This window comes from Apteryx rowi, unplaced genomic scaffold (genome assembly GCF_003343035.1).
Source record: "Apteryx rowi isolate R43461 unplaced genomic scaffold, aptRow1 scaffold_398, whole genome shotgun sequence".
Taxonomy (NCBI): domain Eukaryota; kingdom Metazoa; phylum Chordata; class Aves; order Apterygiformes; family Apterygidae; genus Apteryx; species Apteryx rowi.
The window spans coordinates 777,779-800,187 of record NW_020450507.1 but is presented as its reverse complement, the minus strand read 5'-3'; the positions used below and the strand labels follow the sequence as shown (position 1 = coordinate 800,187).

General features: G+C 36.9%; 1 protein-coding gene across 1 annotated transcript in view; it reads left to right on the top strand.

The window, feature by feature from the left end:
* The window catches only part of GRXCR1 (glutaredoxin and cysteine rich domain containing 1), a 41,684-nt gene that overhangs the window by 9,155 nt on the left and 10,120 nt on the right, over positions 1–22,409 (top strand). The window contains exons 2-4 of the mRNA XM_026074728.1: positions 9,959–9,970; positions 14,056–14,062; positions 20,412–20,635. Coding sequence (XP_025930513.1) covers positions 9,959–9,970; positions 14,056–14,062; positions 20,412–20,635 — 243 coding nt within the window. The remainder of the gene's footprint in view (positions 1–9,958; positions 9,971–14,055; positions 14,063–20,411; positions 20,636–22,409) is intronic.

The window sequence follows — 22,409 nt, the reverse complement described above, 5'->3', positions numbered from 1 at the left end:
AAAACTGAAAAATGAAATATGATTTCCTACAAATATGAACCATCCTATCCTCTTAATAAGTGGCAGTGGGGTTTATTCACAGCTACTGGATGTGTGGAAGTAAATTACCTTGCAGCAAATATTTAAGGGTCTTCATTGCATCCAAGTGTCTTAGGCATAAGTATTTTTTAGTTACATTTGTAAACATGGAAGTAAATGTTTGGCTACACCAGGCTTCACACTTGTCACCTAACTGCACAGTTGTGCAGTTGTGCAATTGTTAAAATGTGGTAATAATGGGGACAGAACACAGCTGCATTATTTAAAAAAAATGTAAGTGCAAGAGAGTGAGGAATATTCTTTGCCTTAGCAGTATGGTTCTCTAGGCACACACTAATGCTTTCGATTTCATACCGTAAAAGGCATTAGCAAAAATACCTGTTAGCAAGTTAATTACATTACAATTCATTACAATTTAGTTTACAGATCTCAGAACTGTTTCAGTGCACTTGCACTAGTGTCTACAAATACTAGCTAGACAATAAAGAATGTGCTCATGCCATACAGGTACTGTGTTACAATGACCCAGAAAAACTGTATTTTAGCAGTTGATCACAAAATGTGCTTCAGAAGTCACCTGCTGCCAATTTGATTGGTATGTAGGTGTCATTAGGGACTATTTCCTTCCTTGAAAGAGAAGAAATGAAGTCATGCTTTATTTGCAGATAACACTTGCTAGACTGTTCTGGTCTGTCAGCAGCCTGTTCTGACATTTGTCTGCTACTGTTGACAGTTTATTACACACTACACCAGCACAAAGTACATGATTAACACCTTGAAAGAGAGAAATGGTCAAAGATACAATTCTTTTTTGGCTGGAACTTTAACCTGTGACTGCAATGTCCTGCAGGATCATAGGTTTGTAGCTTAAGTGCAGTAAAATATGCTTTAGAATATAATTTGCAGCCAGAGAAATAAGGGTATGACTTTCATGGATGAAAACCTTCCTCATGCTTGCAACATCCAGTACTAAGTAATACAGAGCATGCAAGTCAAATCTCACTGTATTTTACCAAAACTTGCAACATAAATAGTAATTAGGACAGCATCCGCAGCCCGTTGATTTTGAAGCAGGAGTGGGAAAAATATAGCTTCCCATCCAAAGAGGCAGTCCTGTGCTTTTTGCTAGACACAAGAGTCTGGAAAGGCTGCCACAACACAACTCTTTACAGCCTCCATTATCCAAATCAACAGAAATGGTCATGGAAGAGCAGCTGGAGTCAGTGAGGTATAGACTCATTTCACACATGACAAGAAAGATTACAGAAAAGCCATCTGTATAGCTAGTATGAATTGTGGAAAGCATTTTAACAGCCTTAGTACAACCTCGCTTTGGAACTATATCTAGAGACACCATCCATCAATAATGTCACAGGAGTATGTCTTCTATACCACAGAAATACCACCTCCTTCGTTCTCCCCTCCTCACAAAGAAATGCAGGAAAACTTACTGGCCAATATTTGCACAAGTTTGTAACAACATGCAATCTGCTGCATTGACAAATCAGTCAATGCTAGTGCAAAGGCAAAGAAATTTTTCTTCGGGATTGATCCCTGTTAACCTTGTTTGGAACACTACTGATTACTAATAGGCAAACAGGTTTTAAAAATAATAAGAACTGACAACAGCCAAACACTATCATTTTACAAAAAGCTATTTTTCCATACAACTTTTGTAGCATAGAAAGCATTCAGTTTCTAAAACTGCAGCTGAAATTACAGTCTTTAAAAGAAAATGTGTTATTTTCCTAACCAACTGCTCCTGATCTCAGTACTACATCTTTCTACACTACTACAGTACTACATCTCAGTACTACATCTTTAAATGCAAAGGACTCTCCCTACCCATTGCACAGGCAGCTATGAAGCATTTCACTGCCATTCAAGTGGAGAATGTCCCAGGAGGCAGACCAGACAGAACCAGTGAGAAATTAGAGATTTAAACATTATTGCTAGACTTCCTTCCACCCATTGCAGGTCTTAATCTGTATCTTAAGAACTTCCCTTTCCAGGTGTTGGCTGATGCTTTCAATCAGATTCCCAAACATTCAATAGAGAAGTGCAGTTGTTCTTACAAATCACACCATGATCCAAAAAAAGAACTGCCGACTCATTCTCTCCAACTCCGAACTCAAGCTCTAATGAGGATTTAAAAGAGAAGGCAGTTTCTAAATGACTTTCTCAGGAAATAGGTTCTGTCCATTTAAATCTACCCACAGAGTTTTACCATGGCAGCTATGGGTTTTGGATCTGCTAGGTGGTCAGCCCTTTTGAAAACTTGTCTGCTTGATGGATGATGTTCACATGGATCTTCACGTGAGAGACTGTGGGGTGGAAGGGCACTTTTACAGGTCAATATTTGCAACTTAATACAGTTACTCCACCTGCACTTATACAGTCTTTCAGTTGCTGCCACTACCTGGGAGCAGCCTTGAAGAGGTAGTTTTATCCTTGGCTGCTCTAGCAATTCTCTTTTGAGGGCAGAAAAGATAAGGGCAAGAATTGTCAAAAAAGGTAAGATGTCTAGTGAACTTTCTGACCTATGTTTCATCCTGTCTCAATTCTGATTTTGGTGAAAGGTTATGTAATCGGCAGAAATGCAATCAGTATAGATAATGGAGCTATTTCAGGGTTGTTTGCAGACACAATATGATGTTAGAATAAACTTTATTATTGAAATTTTTTTCTGCAGGGGGATTGAATCACATCTATGCCAAGGTGACATGGAAATGTTTCTCCAAGAAGGAAAATGGATAGCCAATTTGAATCATTTCAGTATATGCATTTGCAGTCATATTCTTCAGCCACCAGAACATGTTTAACTCTATGACACGATATAGGTTCTAGCCGTAATATATATGAAAAGTTTGATTATAAGAATAACAATTTTTGTTTAATTTTAAAGATATAGATCTCTGGGCCAAACCCTGAATCAGACTAGAACACAAAGCTGCTCACATTGATCTTTTTAAAAAATTACTCTAACTGCAGATGTGATATATGCAGGTTAACTACATGGGCTGCTATTCTGACTAACTGGTCTAGGAGTTGATAGAACATATACAGCCTGCCACACTGATTTTCAAACTTTTATCTATTTGGTTAAAAAAGCCCAAACAAGCCTGCACCTTAGATTTATTTCCAGCAACATGGTTTATAACTCTGCTCCACTGAGATGGATTCTATTTTGCTCACACAGAAATGGTGGATGAGTCATCTGTCCCCATTTGTACATTGAGGCTAACAGCCAAAGTATACGCTATTTTGGAGCAAAGCCAGTTTATGTTTGCTATCTAGGAGTAGCATCCTTTATGTCTGCAAATAAACCTCAAGCTCTCTGCCTTTAGTTTTGGTATCTGTTGTATGAAAAAAGGAGTGAAGCACTGTATGTGTGCAATATAGACCGATCTTTAGTTTAAAAAAATGAAGATTGAGCATATAACTAGTAATTAACTACTCAAAGTTTGAAAATGAAAGGCAATACCCAAGATCTAGGTATTACTAAGTAATGAGGAGATAGCTGAGAGCATAGTTCCAATAATGTTAAGTAATTTAGCAGGAAAAAAAGGTCCTTTTTCATGTAGTGCTAATAATGCAGCAGTGCTATAACTTGGAGAGATTCCTTTTCGTCACTTCCATATGTTGAGTGGTAAGGCACAGCAGGCTCATTGCAGAGTAAGGACCGAGTCAGCACTTCATCAGCACTTTGTCAGTCTAAGCAGAGCTCAGCTTTGCTCTTTGTCTCATTCAAAGACTCTTGCAAAAGCTATTACCAGTTGCAGAGTGCTTTGTGATCCTATGCTATAGAATGCTTTGTGCACACATGAAAAATTGTTTTCATTTCCCTTAACTGTGCAGTACAAATGACAACTTCAGCTTTTACAAAATAGCCTATTTTAACTTGGCCTAGTTGAGTAACATTTTCAGGTATAATTTAAATTGTAGAGCAGCAGGAAAGAGAAAGCACATGTAAATGCCAGATGTTTAGAAATGAAAACTAAGCACACTGGTGTGGTGTTGCTTTTCCAGTTTTGTTCAACACTTCTTGTGAGTTTCAGGATCTCTGCGCATCTCCTTCCATAGGAGTACTGTAAAACATGAAATGACCTTTGACAGAAAGCTCAATATCTGCCAAACATACAAGATCCAGGGTGCATCCCAAGTCAAAGCCAGACTTCAGTTAACTCTTTCCTCTGATTCTGTTGCTTAGGAAAGTAAATTGTGAAGAATGGTTTGTAATATTTAAATTTATCTGCTACTGATTGCAATTCAGAGTGGCACCTTATGCCATTAATGACACTGCATTCTTTAGTGGTTCTCTGAACAAGCAGAAGTAGTTCTGTTGTGCAACATGGGCTGACACAAGGGTGTAATTAATACACAACGAAAGGCTGAAACAGCTGCCAATGAAAATGCAGTAGATTTTCAACTGAGCTAAGTCTAACTGCTAAGAGCTGTTTCAAATGTCTGGCAAATAAGACTGAAGTCATGGATTACTGTGCTATTTCCTATGTTTTTCTAGGATATCAAAGGATAAGTCTTAGGAAAAGAGATCCATTCAGCACACAAAGCATAGGTTAATGAAGAAGAAAGAGTCCCATTATATCAGGAGCTAGATCTCACCAGCTAACCATTTTATTCTCCAGTCGGCAATGTGATGAGTCACATTTGTTGGAAACTGAACAAACTAGAGCTCATTTTCATAGACCAGTAATGCCTTTTAATTAAATGAATTGTAATTGACATTTGGGAACTGTAAAGGGGATCACTGAGTAAACTACACTTGGCTATGCTCAAATGTAAAATGATTGAGTCAGAGGTCCATGTATGTATTATTATGTTATTATTAGCATCTATACATCTTTCTAGCAGTGTAAGGATACACTGCTAGAAGGGAATATTTTAGAGAGGATAAGTGACAAACTGGTAAAAGACAGGAGAAAAGAGAAAGACTTCTTGAAGCAAAAATCAATCTTCCAAAATAGGAAGGGGTAGCGACCTTTTTTTTAACTAGAGATGCCTGCCAGAAGACAATAAACAGGTTTTTCCAAAGCTGCTGCCAAGCTGAAAAGAAATGGGCCAGAGTAGATATAGTAATTTTCATGATAGCCATTTGCTGCTGATCAACACAACTCTGTCTCCCTTCAGTATGAAATGTTTTATTGAGTGGAACAGTCAGCAGTGATTACAGACAGATGGGACCAGTGTGCTCAGACCAGGACTCAGTCACAGTCACGCTGTTTGCTAATTTTTCCACATGATCTGAGAAGTCAAACAGTTTCATTTCTATCTGTCTACCCTCAGCAAATCCCGCTCTACTTCACTTCTGGTTAAAGCCACCCTTAATTACAGAATCTTCTCAAATAAGACACAAGCTGCCAATGATCCTACCTCGATGGACAGCTCAAGATGTAAACATGTTGAACCACTGTTCAATAAATAAACAAACAAAAGGAAAAGCTATTTTATGACAAGAGAAGAGAGGAACTGGGCCCTAAAACTAAGAGTGCTGTAAATTTACTGTTTTTTACAAAAAATTCAGGGTAACATCATGGGAAGTGGTATGTAGGTAAAAGGCAGAATTACTACCACAGTCTGAGTAAGTATCAGGACAAAACATTCCCACTTGCGGCAAGTAAGCGCATTTGATGCAAGCCCAGGAGTATCTTAAAATGGGATTTGACAGTAATGTGGCATGCAATGAAAATAATAGTAATTTATTGTAGTGTTTCATACATACAACCAAATTTAGGCAAGTCTAGATATGTTTAAAAGTTCAGTTTGGATAAATGATGAAATACTAAGTGCTAGTCAGAACTCTTTCAAGTTGACCTAGAAAATCAATAAAAATATGTTCTTTTCTTTTGTTTCCAACCCTTCTTCTTCTTCTTGTTTTGACTAGAACCCAAAAAATAGAAAGGCCCAGAATAACTGAAAAAATGGAGCTTAAATAAAATGGAACTTGATTTCTCAAGTTTAAAAAACATTGTTTAACTTTTTATACTTGTATTTAAGTGCCATTTTATTGAAGCTTCATTCTCATTTTACCCAATCTATTTCTCCCTGTTGCTAACAATAAGGAGATAATGGTGAAATAAACACTGAAGAAAGGTTGAATAATAATCCTTTTCCATACTCCTACATATAACTTTTATCACCAAGTAATAACTCATAACCATTAAGCAATAGGAAATTAAATGATGTAATCTAGGGTAAATCTTCTTCTAAAAATAAAGACTTATTCTTAGATTTCCAAGATCTGTATGCTGTTTAGAACTGTATAATTAATATTAACATTCTTTTCACGACCCATCTGTGATCCTTTGTTTCAGTACTTTGGTCTTCCACACTATTTACAGACCTAGCTTTAGGCAGGCAGATGCTATGCAGCTCAAGCCATACATTTTTAATTTCCTGAGGGCAACAATTCTTTAGGTGACATATAGTAGACTTTTTCTCTCTTACATTAACTAGTTACTGTTTGCAAAGTGCTCTGGAGAAGTAAAAGTGACCTTCCCATTTGCCAGTTCTCTAGCTTCATGTTCTCTGCTAGTAGTCAGAGGCAGAAAATTGGTAGGAATGATAAATTGTGAATCTACCATTTCTATTTCCATATTTTGTTTGACTTACYGATTTTCCAGAGATTTAAAAATGTCTACATCTTTGTTGTGTCAAAGGCACACTGCATAAACTGTTATGCTGCTGTTCTGAAAACAGATTCTTCAGAAAACTGTCTCCAGATAAACAGCTGCAGCAGCAAAAATAGAAATTCTGCTCTTTTCCTTTCACATTAATTTAATATAATCATAAACACCTACTGTGGGGTCATTTGAAAGCTATGTCACTTTAGTTTTGCATAGATCTGTAGCCAAACGAGTTTAAAATACAATGAAAGTTCAGCACAAAATTTAGAACTAAATTTAAATGCCTCCTAATGGTCACACAATTTGTGCAGCAGCAAAATAATGCTACACCTTGTTGTAGACATTAGACATGTATCCTGGCCCGCCACAATACAAGCTCAGTCTGCCAGAAATAATATTCAGCTTGCAGAAGTGGGGGGGTTCTGTGTGACCACTACTATGTCACAGTGCTTCATAAATACTATATTTTTTGTGGGTTGGTTGTGAAATTTTATGCAAATTATTTGCACATGTTCAAATTACACCATTACTTTGCAAAATAATTTGTTTATGATGATTTTGCAAGGAATTCACCTTATATCAAGCAGTGCTGGAGGTCAGACAGAAAACTATGGTGAGTGGACACTGGGAGAAGATGAGTATAACTCAAGAAGTTGTTGGTGAGGAAAGCAAAGACCCTTCTCTTCTCTAAGATGATGATAAAGGTAACTGGAAAGTCTTTAGAGAAACGTCTCTGGATAAAGCTGGTAGGATGAAATTGTGCAGCATCCTTGGGAAGTTGTTCTATAGAGATTTCTGAAAATACGAAGCTAACCAAGAGCTGGAGGAACTAAAGTGGAAACCAAGATCATGGCATAGCAAATGAGACTGGCCAGGTTGTAGATAGTGAGACAAAGTAATTAGGTTGCAGAAAAGCTCAGGTGATAGTTATGCAAGGTCTGTGACTGAACATATTGGAGAGGGTGAAGATGAAGAAAGTAGGAACACTGAAATTGTAAGAGAATTCAGCAGATAAATCAAATGCTTGTGGGGAAAAACTAAATTTATCCAAGGGATGCTGAAGAAAGCTACCTGCTATCAGGATTGACAGAGATGTCTAGGAGGAAGATGGAACAGCTGTGGTTGTCAGAAGGTCAGGAGCCTGCAAAGCTGGTGTAATGACTGTGGAGGTGCTCTGCAATAGTTTTAAATATCCTGTATTGACTACATGCTTGGTAAGAGGATTAAGTAAACATATTGGCTTGGATTCAAAGAATTCATCAATAACCCGGCAGAGAGGGAACTGATGCTTTGAATTTGTCACATTTCAGCAATAAACTGTAACCAGTATAAGGCTTTGAAGGTTTTGGCTCAGTCTCTTCCTGGCTGCTTATGGCAGAGTCTTGGACATCCACAGCTGAACTGTCACAATTGAAAAGACTTCTGTCTAAGGGAGGAAAATACTCTTTCTGGGATGCTTAAAAATTCACTACCAGCACAGCAGGTCTTAAATAAGACAGAAATACATATAGATTGTTTATTATCTTAAACTATCTATATTCTAGTTTACTTTCTAAAATAACCACTACTTTTTTGGTTTTAGGAGGGCAAATATGTATGTGTTCCACAGCAATGCAGGGCACCAATCTTTATATGAAAGAATCAAATATGTCTGACACTTAGCGAGTAAAAGGCTTACATGCAGAAACCTGGAAACTCTGTTTGCTGCAATTGTTCCTAGCTTAGATTTTGGGAGATCTATCTGCTAAGTGGTCTGAGTTCTCTTGTGGGCCTCTGTTGCATTTTGGCTGATTCATAACATGCTCCGTCCAACTAAAAGGTAGCATGGAAACAGAGGCTACTTCTGAACCAGAGTGGCTGGCACCATGGAGGCCTCTAGCTCGGAGGGGCTGAAATTGCAGCCATTCTTGCAACCTGCCTGCAGCAGAGGCTTGCAACTTTGACCTTACATAAATCTCACATGAAGATAAGGGCTGCACTTAAATCAGTCCCACAATAGCTGCCAGACATGTCAAGTGTGGAGGTGGAGTGCTCTGGCTTGAGAAAACAAAGCAGAAAGGAGAGAGGGAAGAGCAAGAGAAGGTAGGCTTCTGCATGCTGGCAGTCCTGGAGGAAGTATAAAACTCTGCTGGACGCCTGATGAAAACTGGGTGTTAAAGTCCTGAAAGACAACTTTAACCTGGAAGAGAGATGAAGAACAGTCAGGCTTGCTGGAGGGGAAGGGAAGCTTAGGCTGCAGTCTGATCAGTTCTCTGAGATAAAGAGAAAGGCAGAGGAATAGGTAAACATGAGTTTTCCATTATAGGTTAAATACAGAAGGTATAGTGAAGTCAGTTGAATGGGAGGAAATAAGTTGTTCTTTACACTCTATTGCAACAACACCAGTTGGTGACCAACATTAAGAATAAAACTTTCATTTATTCTTTGGATTACCATTTAACTTAAAAAAATCTATATTTTAGCCACTTCTGTGGTAAATTTTTCTTCCTGACTTTGGTGTAGCCAGAAGAACAAATAATTTTCCACTAGGATTTCAGACCTGAACACAAAGGAGTTTTTGCCTTTGAATTTTTCTGAAAATTTTTTATCTCTTCATCTGTATCTGAGTGGTACAGGCTATGTCTTAAGAAATGCTATTCAGATTTTATAAGCAGTTCTAAGTAGTATTTGTTATATGCAGTCAAAGACACAGGAAGGTAGTCAGAGAGCTTATACCTCCTATAACTCTATAACACAATTTTGCAGAAGGATAGGTTTCAATTTCCTGATTCAGCGATTACATCAAAAAAAAGAACTTGTTTATAACGCCACTCAGATTGTTCAACTCAGAGCCATTTATCAAACATAGCAGATAATCAAATGATAGTAAAATTAGCTTATAACTCTCCTACTGTCACTGCATCTATAGAAAACAATGGTTTTCCTGGTTGTATGCTAGGGTTACAGCATACTACAGTGAGACTTTCAACATGGAATAGATATACAGAGGAAATATTGAATTCCTCAGTGCCAAGGAAGTCATTGTTAAGACAGATGCTCAGGTTTGCATGAAGTACTCTGTACAGGATAAGGCAGGTATTATGCATATTAGTATTAAATACACTATAAAACTGTTATGGATAGTAAAATTTATGTATCAGAATAAAACAGAATTTTCCCCCATTAAAAACTATTGTTTCCTATTTGTTTTGCTGGAAAGAAAAACTCTTATAGTTTAATGCTGCTCTTTGACTCAGAAGAGACATTTTTCATAATACTGTGTGCATAAACAAAAGAATCCCAGCACCGTTCCTCCTGTACAGGAAGGCAGAAGTTTTGTTGCTCTGAAATTAATTGATCAGGCAAGGGAAGAGTAAGGGAAGTTTAAAACAGATGAACAGACAATTTGATGAGCAGTATCAGAGCAATTTTTAACTTCCTTTACCCTCCTCTTCCCTGATCAATTCATTTCAGAGATGACATTACAATTATCAACTAACAGATAAAAAACAAGACTGGATTATGCTCTAGCCCTGCCATCAAAGACTGAGAAGCAATCAAGCTCTAAGTGAAGATGAAGATCAATATCAGAAAAAGCACATGTACCTCCCTTGTGGTCTGAGGCCACTTTGCTCACCCAACAAGCAAATACTGTATTTGTTAAAATAAACACACTGAGAAACTCTCATGGATTTAACCCAAGTGAATCTTCACTGATGTGTGCTCAAGAAAATGATGGCCTAAGAGCTAGAAAATCATTCTATTAACTTTGCTTTTAATCAGCCTTCTTAGTGACAAATGTTGTTCCTTTGCACAATGTATTCTAGGAAATACTGCAGTTTCATTCTCTCTGAAACAGGATTATGAAAGCAGAGGATTCTGTCCATCCAGTTAAGTCATACAGGGATGAATCCTGTTTATTGACTTGGACCAGCTAAAATACCCCAAATGTATCTATATCATTAGTCAAACTAATTAATATAAAATAAGCATCCTAGAATAATGCTTTCCATGGCTTATAATGACCTATATACTCAAAGAAACTAAAGCAATGGGACAACACCCAAATCCTCATTTTAACTGCTACTTAATCCAGGAAACATTTCACTCCAGAGACATATTTTTTAGATGGGACCATAATAAGGCTGAAAGATAGCTTGTCATGTCTCAACTACCTATTTTGGTACAAAATCCCATGGCACATTTTGCAAATGAAGGGGAGATTATTCCTGTGCCTCACTGAAATTTGGTTTGGATATTCTTGACTGCTGCCTTAAAATTGCACTGGGAGTTCCCTGCTGTAAATAGTGAAGAACTGAATCTGGGCTGTGCTAAAATAAAAGCACATTATTATTGTATGGTGATAGCACTGGTTGATGAAAATTTTCTGAAACCAAATTCTCTTTGTACCACTGCTAATGGAACTGCACTGCCCTGACTTATGTGTCAGATTTTTCCAATATAGATGCAGTCATAAAGGTTTTCTGTGTACCGGCAGTGAGAGTTTCAAAGCTACAAGCAGTCCAAAGTCTATACAGGCCATCTGTATAGAGATTACTTGTGGGACCATTTGTCTGGCTCTAGTATTTTATTGTTATTTGCCTTGTACATCCTAACACTGATTTTTTCTTCATGTCTTTGTAAGAGTGATGATCAGGGAAAAAGATGCCAGCAAACTGAATCACAGAGATCACTACCATAGTGAAAGGTTTTTAAATAGTGAAAAGGAATGGAGTAAAGTCAATTAAGTAAGAAATATCCAGGATTTGGTTCCTGTGACCATCACTGGATTAGCTGAGAAAGATTTTGATTGCATTTTAAGGAAAAAGTAACAACATTACATTAATAGATACATAAACAGTATTTGATGTATTATTTGAAGGTTTTTCACAACTTACCTGGATTGTGTTTGAGAACCTTGCACTGAAATTGAAAAAAGGGCAACTGCATTTTGGCAATTTCCCAACATCTGTTGTTTCCAGGGCAATACTTTGGCCATTATTACACTTTCCTGTAATAATTTCTTCTACTAGTCTCCAGGAAAAGTTGCAATTGGCAGATCCAAAAAATGCATATGACAGGTAATACTTTGCTGCAATTTGGTTTGACCCTCTAAATGCTTACATTTTATCAGCTATAAAATACATTACTGTGCTGAGGATCCAACATAAGATCCTTCAGAGATAAAAAATACCCTACCATTTCTTTTAAGTCATTATCTTTCCTTTGGAAAGAAAGATGAGATTTACTAGTTAGATGAGGACTATAAGATACGGAAGATAGCAACACTCAGTTAGTAAACAGCTCAGATATTACCTGTCTTAACCTGTATCTCATATGGTAGACTAGCTAAATGTAGCCTCAGCCATGTTACAGACCAGTCTAGGTACAGCTTGTCTAGCTTCAGATCTCTTTTGCTGAATACAGGAATAGTTCAAAGCACTGCATCATATTAGATGAGATTGTTGTATACTGTTAGCAAAGAACTACTTTTTTCAAACAGCTTCTAGTGCCTCCTATAAATCGCTGAGGACAGAATTATTTTCAATTGTTCTTGGTTCTTCACCTCCTGTCTTTGTGGGAGGTGCTGGTGTGCAACAAACAAATGTTACTTTTTTTGTTACAAACCCATTTAACATTTTCGAGAGTCTTCCCAGAAACCTTCTCTCCTTCTCTCTGGTAATAATTTTTTGGAGTTGTTGAATAGGTGTGTATGAAGAAGAAGAAATAATGAACAAGCAAGCCAAAGGGAGAAACAAGCATTATGTCACCTTGTTGTTTCTTCCTGGGAAAATTACAGACTAGATAAGAACTAGACATGTGAATATCTTTTGCTTTTGATTTTCAAAGGTTTCATTTGTTCCTATCATATGCAGAAAAGAAATAATACACTAGTAAGAAAATACTGATAGTCCTTCCAAAGCTTGATAAATAAAATCTAACTAGGCATGGACAGATACTGATCTTTTTCTAATAATTTGATCATCGTAATAAATTATGCCCTTGCTAATTTCCAGCCTGGGTATATACATTCTACCTGCCTTAGTCCATTCTCCCCCTTTCAATTGGATGTAGTGTTTGACATTTTAGATACCCTTAAGCATTGCTGTGCTTTGTTAAACAGGAACTGCTTTTTTTTCCCCAGTGTCAGTGTGACACTGATGGTAGGTAGTTTGATCTTATAAAGTCTAGCAGAGACCATGAACCCTAGGGAGATATAACCTATGCTCTGATCTGAACTCAGGCCACCTGAGAACAGACTGCAGCCTGGCTATATGAATGTATACACGATGAATGGTAATAAGGATATTAGGAGGTGAGCTCAGTTGTAGTCTTTGTACTTTTTGAACCTGCTGATAACTGAAGTGTTATAAAAAGCAGGGAGAAGCAGGGTCATGCCCCATCCTCTACTGCCATGGTATTGTAATTATCTTTTCTGGTTTGAAAAAAAAACTCTTTGACATGTCCTGAACAGCAGTCTGTGCTAGAAGGTATGTGGGAAAATCTACACTGGCAGAAGAAAGGCATGATGTTATATTGTGTTATCTGAGGAACAGAAGGGGTTGCAATACACATTTACATGGGGTTAGAGGTTTGACAAGCCACCTCTTGTCTTCTGTGTATTCAGTCAAATGACTTGAACACCAATGATAATAATGTTATCAAAATATATTTTTTGCATAAAAGCACTTGGGATTCTTTAGGATGAAAGAAACAATATAAATATCACATGTAATACTATTATTACCTTTCCTATTTTCATCTGACACCCCCAAAATTGATAAATAGCCTTAGAAGTAAAAATAAATTACAGACATACATAAATAAAATATACTTGTGTCTTAGGTAGAGTGAAGTCCTATACCTATTTTGCACTGCAGCTGATGAACAATTTTGAGGATGCCAACCTTATGCAGGTAAAACTGTGCTATATTACAAGCAGCAGTATGTGGTGGGTGTATAGAAAAGAGAGATGACAGTTGCCCAGGAGCTGGAGATCCCAGGACTCATGTCAGCTGCATCCCAGCTGTTCTCTGTAGCTGTGAACAGCTCCTCAGAGTTATCTAGGTCTATCAGACTGAAAGGAAAAAACCTGAGATGTTTCATCTCCTGTGCTGGAACACACAATCAGGCAAAGGGGCCTGGTCTCCTATACTGCTTTTAGAAATGGATATATTTCCAGAGCTGCCATCTGTGAGGGAGGAAAGTGACAGAAAGCAGACAGACAGAAGGAAGACAAGTACTTGTGCTATTTTAAAATCTGAGGAAAACAGTGACCTGACCACTTCTTGGGGACAGCAAAGCCAGGATCTATATTTCAGACTGTCCCAGAGTCTCTGGCTACCTAATTTAGGTGTGCAGCTTTCACTGAAATTACATGAAACTCTTTCAGGACTTAGGTCTTGGCTTCTTGGTGCCCACATTTCCTATTTGCAAAAAGGAACTGTTAGAATTTCCTAGTTTGCTGATGGTTATGAGGACGATAACTGGTGATATCATTGCATTGTCACTAATGATATGAGGTCACAGACTCTAAGTCCTAGAGTTATGGTCCCTGTAAGTACCAAAACAAGATAAGAAAAAGTGTTATGTTTTCAAAGTAAGGTATTTCAGATAAGGTCATCACACGCTTTGACATGAATATATGACTTGCACTATTGTGGAAATTTAGTCTTTGTTCTACTGGGGTTTGCTAGAGCACACAGCTTTCTGGATTTAATAAGCTTCTAGTTCTGAATTTTCCAAAATGTTGATATAGCATCAAATCCTTGAAGACAGTACAGACTACAGCCTTAACATAGTAAGGCACTTAAGAGAGTGCTTAAATTTAAAATGAAGTGCCCAGTGTGCCTTGGTGAGAAAGTGCCTATGAAGGGTTTAGACTACAAATAGTGAAATGGCACAGAATGTGATTTTGTACTGAGAGCACACACTGTGGCTAACTACTCTTTGCTACTCTGTATGAGTAAACAGATCCTACCTGCCAAGGAAAAATATTTTAACTTGGCAGATAAGACCTGTTTGTTGGAAGAGGTCTCCTGGCCAGGAAATCTATTCTTTCTGAAAGATGCCATTAAATCTTTAATTTCAAATAGGCAATCAGCAATGACAGACAGAAGGGACAAGTTCACAACTCCATTAGCATGATACAAAGTTTGTAAACATTTATATAAATAGATATGTGTGTGCATATATACACACATTTATGTACACATTTTTTCTTGCTCAACATTTTCTTTAGGTCATGCATGCTGTATTTACTCTCTGAAGCATCTCTTGTGCAGGATTTGTAATGTGCTGTAAATTCCTTCCTCAGCTGATTCAATGGATAACAGATACTTCTGCCAGTCTGACAGTATCTAATTACAAAGCAAAGGGGTGCTTATTTCAGTAGAACACTGAGATGTTGAAAGATGATATTCTGAAACAGAGAAGGGCATATCAGCCATTGATTCAGGTCAAAGAAGCAATTCACTACCACATAGACAGCATTAGTTGAATGTTCATCCTTCACATAGTAGAAACCTCTAAAAATCTTGTGTTTGCTAAAGGCTGGCATTAAGATTTTAGCTTTTGCCAAAGTATTATACCAGCACATTAAAATAAGCAGAAAAAATATCCTGCCTTTGCTAGAGTACAGTTGCTCATGTAATGCAAAGTATAAAACTGATTTTTGTTGCATTTGCTATTGGAAACAAACACAGGAAAATGAGTACTTTAAAAGAACCAAGTGTAAATTTGCAGATGATACCACCATGATATAAATTATACATGAGTATAAATGTAAATAGATATTCTTTTCATATCAGTGAGGTTAAAACAAAGAATATCCACACCTGCTCTCCAGAGGAAGAATTAAAAAAAAATCCCTAGACTGCTTTCGTAGTGTTGCTGTGATAGTTTTCATTTGCAACCAAATAAAAATTAGGCTGAAAACTCATGTCAGCAGGGCAGGCGTAAAAATATTGTAAAAGCTATTAAATAAAATCTATAACCTTGGGAAAGCAATTCATGACAAATATACTGAAGAAGTAATACAGTATTATTATTTAGTAATTCATTTTATAAATTCCCCTCTCAGATAGGAGTCTAAGTGATATCCACTCAAACTGAAGGAAATGGTCAGGGATAGCTATCTGACTAGCAGAGAAACATGGACTCTTTTTATTGCTACTTCAGTTGCTACTGGATCTAGAAGCCAGAGATCAAGACACAGTAGAGAAAGTCTGAACCCAGAGACTTCCATGGGAGTTTTATGGCATACATACTTTAATGGCCTTTAGAAGTACCATGGAAACACCTGAATTTTTCCATGAGCATATGAGAATGTTATACATCATTTTCAAAGATATTCAGAAATTTGTTATTAGTGTCATGGCAGCTGTTATACAGAAAAGATAAATTCTTAAATGCATGTTTTAGCAGTATGATTCCAAAATATTTCATGATATTTGTGCAGCTCCACCAGTACATCTTGTTTTCAAAAAATTTACTCCAAAATACTGAAATGATATGGGGATTCATATATTTCATAATGTATTTTATGTTATACATTTAGCCTGGCTACTAGGCTTTCTTTTTTTAAAAAAAAAAGGTTCAGAAGGTCACATTTTAGTGACTTTTTTTCACTGTCTGTCTTTTTCTGTCATATTTTTCACATTTTAAATATTACATTTAATTTGTACTGTTCTTTGTCTGTATACTGACATTTGTTTTAAGTTTATTCTCTCTTTTCAGTTATTTCTCTCCGTTCACTCCTTTCTCAGCCCCCTGCAACCCTCCTTTCTGCTCCCATCTGCTTATTTTCATTTAAGAAAGCCTTTCTTATGTTTCTTTTTCATCACCAATTACTTCCTCTGTTCTTGATGCTAAACTCGCATATCCAACCTCATAGGATGATGCTGTTTGAAGAAAACTTGCTCAGTTGATGCATTTAGCTGCAACCGTGTCAGATGGATGCAGGTGGGATGGCAGAGGGACAGGATTCCCCCGCTGCCCCCCAGCACACTGGCCTACCTCTGCCAACTGTGTCTCTGCTCCCAAAGCGTGACTTCACAGAAGCCCTGGCCCACCTGGTAAGGACGTCAGTGAAAAGACGGAGTCAGGTGCTAAACGTGAAAGGTCTTTTGGCTTTCTCATGCTCAGCAGTGAACAAGGTCAAACAGGTGCAACAATTACTTTTTCTCTCCAGATCAAAAAAAAAAAAAAAATAGGGCTGCTGTTCCTGAATCACTGAGACAGGCATTTGTGTCATGAAGTCAGGCAAGGCATGCTGCTGCTGTTGCTGCCCACTTGAAGCTCCCAAGCAAAATGCAGGCTATTCAGGTTTAGGCAGGAAAACAGATACTTCCTTTGGACCCTTCTTTGTCAGATGGTGGTATGGTGCTTTTAAACTAAGAACTGTAAATGATGTAGAGGATTGTTACTACAGTAACTTTATTTCTCTCTGAAATCATAAATCCCTTCCTTGACACATACTCATGGGCTATGTATGTAGGACTTACTGAATCTGACACAAAAGTTGCCACCTCAAACCAAATGATTTTCAATTAGCTTCAGGTTTCAGCAAGAAGCACACTTATAGGAAATTTGAGAAAGCTGTCAATATAAGTTGCTCCAAATCTTTTGGTTTGTTGTTCTGCCTAACTTCCAAAAGCTTAGCAAAATTTTGTCATGCCTATTGACCCACAAATTACCTTCTGTTTAACCTCAGCTCAAATTTTATGTGCATTTATGAGTCCTATAAAGATGATTCAAATTTAAAGTTTGTTACACTAAACCATTAAAGTTCATTTTCTAAAATACCTTCCATTCATTTGTTTACATTGCTTGTATTTTATTATAATTTTGCTACAGTTCCAATCTAGGAAGGAAAAGTATGGTGAGATATGCTATAACATAATTCTGTTGATTTACTTCAAGAGTATAATCTAGTCATTAAATATGAAAAGCCACCAAACTGGGTAGCAAAATAGGAATTAGCAAAGATTCTCATCCAGAAAAAACATGTAAACCTCTCTACTTGTGTTCACTTTTGTTTTTAGTTACTAGTGTGGTTCAGGACAGATGACAGGACAGATTTTCCCTGGTATGATAAAATCCTGCCAAAGACAAGTTGTGCGTATATGTAGCACAGAAAAATAGGTGTTTACTAAAATTTCCCTAAAAAATTATTTAGCCAATGCCCTAGATACTTCTTTGCAGTGCAAATAAGGATTTTTTTTTCACTACCACATTAAGAAAAAATAAAGGAATAAACATAAAAGGGACTCTGTGTACATGCCTATCACTTGATATCTTTCCAGATCACTTTACAACTTTCCATTTTTCCATGTCTTCAACTGCTTATTTGTATGCTGTAGAGACACTGCAGTCCTGATGCTTCCTGAGATAATGACTGTCTGTATCTATCCAGCCAGCCCCTGGTGTCTGGGAACAAATAGCACTAGAGATTAGAGCTATGAAGGAACAAGAATTTCCAACCTGTTGTATAGTTTTTCACTTCAAAATGTATTTTCACTCGAAAGAGGAGAAAACAATGAATATGTGAAATTATTTTTGAATGAATATTTTCTTAAGAACTCCTTTTGGGTTCTTCTGAAAAGGATCAATTTCCCTTCCTCTCAGCAATCTGTGCATCGTTACTATAATATTTGACAGTATTTATGGAGAGTACTTGTCTTTTAAGTAAAGGACAATTGTCTTTTAAGTAAAGGACAAGCTAATCCTCTCACTTGAAATGTGTGAATAGTATGCTGGGGTAGAGTCAATTGCTGCAGTAGAGGTGTAACAGATTTTAAGTCTAGAAAAAAGGTCAGAGAGAAGTAGCTTACTTTTTATAACATTTTTCCTAGAATAGAAGCCCTGAAATCTGTTCAAAGAGAAATAAATACTGACCCCTTGCAACATGCTTTCTTCCCAGCATGGGAGGTGGAAAACTGATAAATTCCATATGTTAGCAATTACACTTTCAGTGATCTATAAAACTCAAATGTTTTTCCTGAGAACTCTTCTTTCACTTCTAAGAACCTTTTTAAGTAAAATACGTTTTCTGCAGTGACTTTTTTTGTTGCATTTACTTAGATAAATCGTGACTTCATTATTGAGAAAAATATGCAGTGGTGTGTATCTAATTTTACAATTTTGTCTTTACAATTATTACATGCCATAGTTCAAAAATTATTTATTCATACATCAAGATTCACTTTCCACAAATTGCTACATTGTGTTATAGGTATCTTTGCTTATTTTCTACCTTATGTTTCTAAGTTCTAAAGTTCTTATGTTTCTACCTTACGTTTCTACCGTATGGTTTTATTTCTCAAATATTGCTGAGATCATGAAATTTCATTTGCTGAATCTAATGGATAATTCAAAAGTCTTAGAAATGTCTTACTACCCTTAAAAAAAAGCTAGGGTTTTAGCTATTTATCTCAACATAATATCTTTGGTTAGAACAATGATTCTCAGGCTTTTTTAAAATGTACCCCTCTCTCTTGGAAAAACTAATCTCTGTTAGTTTGCCATTTCCTAATTGTTTCCATCCCAGAGAGGAAAGATGAGGTATAAAGTTTTACCTATGAAGAAGAGGGGTAAAAATTCAAACCTGAATTGCAGTATAAAACTTATTACAGCCAATGGCGCTGCCTCCAGTAACTGCAATGGGCTTTGAATCAGGTACTTAACACACACAAAATGTACTTTTAAAAGGTGTGGTTGGATGTTAGAATAATTTGACTTGGGTCCCTGCTGAAGATTAGGGATATGTCTGTCCACTCTGCAATCAGAATCTAATTCAGCATGGGGAGACCTAAAATATTCTAAGTTACTGTTGGTTCATGGGTACAGTGGAGCTTAACATAGGCTGTTTTAACTCACTTCAAGGATGCTGCTAACAACTTCTGAGCTAGCAAGTTTAAGCCTAGTCTGGGTATTTTTGTACTACCCTGATTCTCTAGGAAGTGTTGTTTGTCCATCAAGAAATGTAGATTCTTGTATGTTAGATAAAGCATCTCTCTGTCCTTTGGTCCCTTGCAGCCTCCTGTTTCCTATTCAAAGCAAGTCCTTTTTTATGAGGGACAGTGGTAGAGTTAACTACAGTTCTGGTAAGTCATGTGAAATCAAAATGTCAGAAGATGTAGGAATCAGTTCTTTATTATGTTGAGAAAAAACAAACAAACACAGATCACTACTATTACAGATTCAGACAACTCTAAAAACAGTGGGGTCATCAGAGTCCTATGTTCAAATCACTTTTGCAGTTTATAAGTTTGTGCTTTTGTCAGTGAAAGGGGATTAAGCCAAAGCTTTGTATCTCACAATTCGGGGAAGGCAGGGTGAATCTGTGTACAGATGCTTCCGATAGCTCAGCTAAAGGGTGATGACTTATCCACATTCCAAAGTCCAAAATGATCTAAAATATTCATTACTTGAAAGTGTTGGGCTTGACTGACCGTCTCCAAAGCTTTCCAAAAAATGTGAAGGTGCACCTTACTCAGATAAACAGTTTAATTTGCCGTAAGTTGGTGGTTACAAGAACCTCCTTCCCTTGCACGTTTATGTTTGAGAAAAGTACAATTTTGTATTGTGTTTTCAAGATGCATTTTCTTGCTTAAATAAAATTTTAAATGAAATTGTTCAATACTTGGAAGCTATTAAGGCAGCCATGAAAATAGATGAACTGTTAACACCTTATATGCTGCAATGGAAACTAAAATGATTTTGTTTTCCAGGTATCAACAGTGCCAGAATTTGGTCGCATAATAATTTATACTACCAGCCTTCGTGTGGTGAGAACCACTTTTGAAAGATGTGAACTGGTTAGAAAGATCTTTCAAAATCACAGAGTTAAATTTGAAGAAAAAAACATTGCTCTGAACAGCGATTATGGAAAAGAACTAGATGAAAGATGCAGGAGGGTATGTGAAGTTCCCTCCCTCCCTGTAGTGTTTATTGACGGCCATTATCTTGGGGTAAGTAAAGCACAAGCATATATTTTATTCTATACCCTGTAAGATCAGATGAAAATCTGTACGAATGAGAGGCAAGTTTTTAAGAAAATTGTTGGCAATGATGGAATGATGAGAACAATCAAAGACAGAGACTCCTTTTCTGGTGGGTGCTGCCCACATCCACACTGACATGCTTGATCCAAAGACACAACAGGTGAATGCAACAGACAGACTTGGAAGAAGGCTATTGGGAGGGGGATAAGAAGCAGTAATACAGGCTAAGCTATCCTCTGTTTCTTAAAAATAGTTTATCTTTTTAGTTCAAGCCATGAAAATCTAGATAAATGGATTTTTTCTTCACATTCATGAGAACCTATATGTATGACTGACTCAGGAAGATGTATACAGTTATTGTTAAAACTGTCATTTAATAGTATCTGCATTTGAATATGAAAGTGTCGAACAGCTTGGGTCTTGAGACTTTGACCATGCATGGAATTTTATATGGTGTGGTCTATACCAGGCATAAGTAATCAGTTGAACATTGTTTTGGGTACAGAAGTGGTTAATACTTAATTTTAGAAAAAATTAGTCCTAAAAGAGAGAGAAAAAAAGCATAACCCTGCTCTGTTGCGAGACATAAACTCCAAGTGGAAAATTGTAATCCACATTTGGATTCTGGTACTCTGGGGCTAAAAGCCAATCGATATTTGAGACCATCTTTTCATTATGACCAGCCTGCACTGTAGAAACTTATTTCTCAGAGACTGAAAAATCAGAGTTTAAAAGAAAAAGATTCTGAAAAATGACACAAACAAAATCACTTGAGAGCTCAGAAAAGGTATTTGTTATATGTGTCAGTTGGTAAAGAACTTGTAATTAGCACCAACAGCGAGACTGTGATTTATGAAGGCAAACTATATTTAAACACAGCAGGACTATTTTGTTTGTGTTGCTTAACAATTCCATTTTTATTACAGATATAAACAATTAAATGGGATGTAATCAACAAACAGCACATAATTGATATTGGGCCTGCACAAACACTGACCCTTTCTCTCTTTCCTTCCTTTTCCCTTCCTAGCACACATTTAAATCTGGCTGTGCTCTATTTGAAGCAGGTTTCTCTGAGCAGTCTAGCAAATGAGCTTCCTGGCAGGTATGCTCACCAGAGGAGCAACAGCTGCAAGAGCAGTTATGTTTACAATATTAGCAGATAGTGAAATTTTGATTCATACTAGAGAATGTTTTTATCAAAAACCTGAGTCACAGAATTACCTAGTCAGTCAGGAGCAGAAATATACTTCATTTGAAAGCAGCTTAAAATTCAGCAAGTTTCAGACTAAGAGTTGCTCACCTAATTGTGATGGTAAAAATAAAAAAAAGTGAGTTACGACCAAGTTCAAGAAAATCTCAGTCTTTGTGTGATGAATTTGTCAGAAGAAATCAGTTAAAGTACTGAAATGTATTGAATAAATTATTTGCTCAGCCCTAGTTGAAGCCTGATTACAGTCATTTTGGTATGATGGATAGCCCATTAATTCACCACTTACTTCTCCATGTTTTAGAAGACTACGTGAAACTTTTCTCTTGACAGAGGAGCAATAGTGTAACAAGCAATAAAGTCTTATTAAAGCCATTTCAGTATTGTATGAGATATTTTGGAGAGGTATAGAAATGAAAGAAAGGGGATGAATTAGGAAGCCAGTTGTCTGTAGGAGAGACAAATCCAGCTGTCAAACTACCTGCTGACACCAGTAGGTAAGAAAATGAAGAAAGAATTTGGTATTGTGAT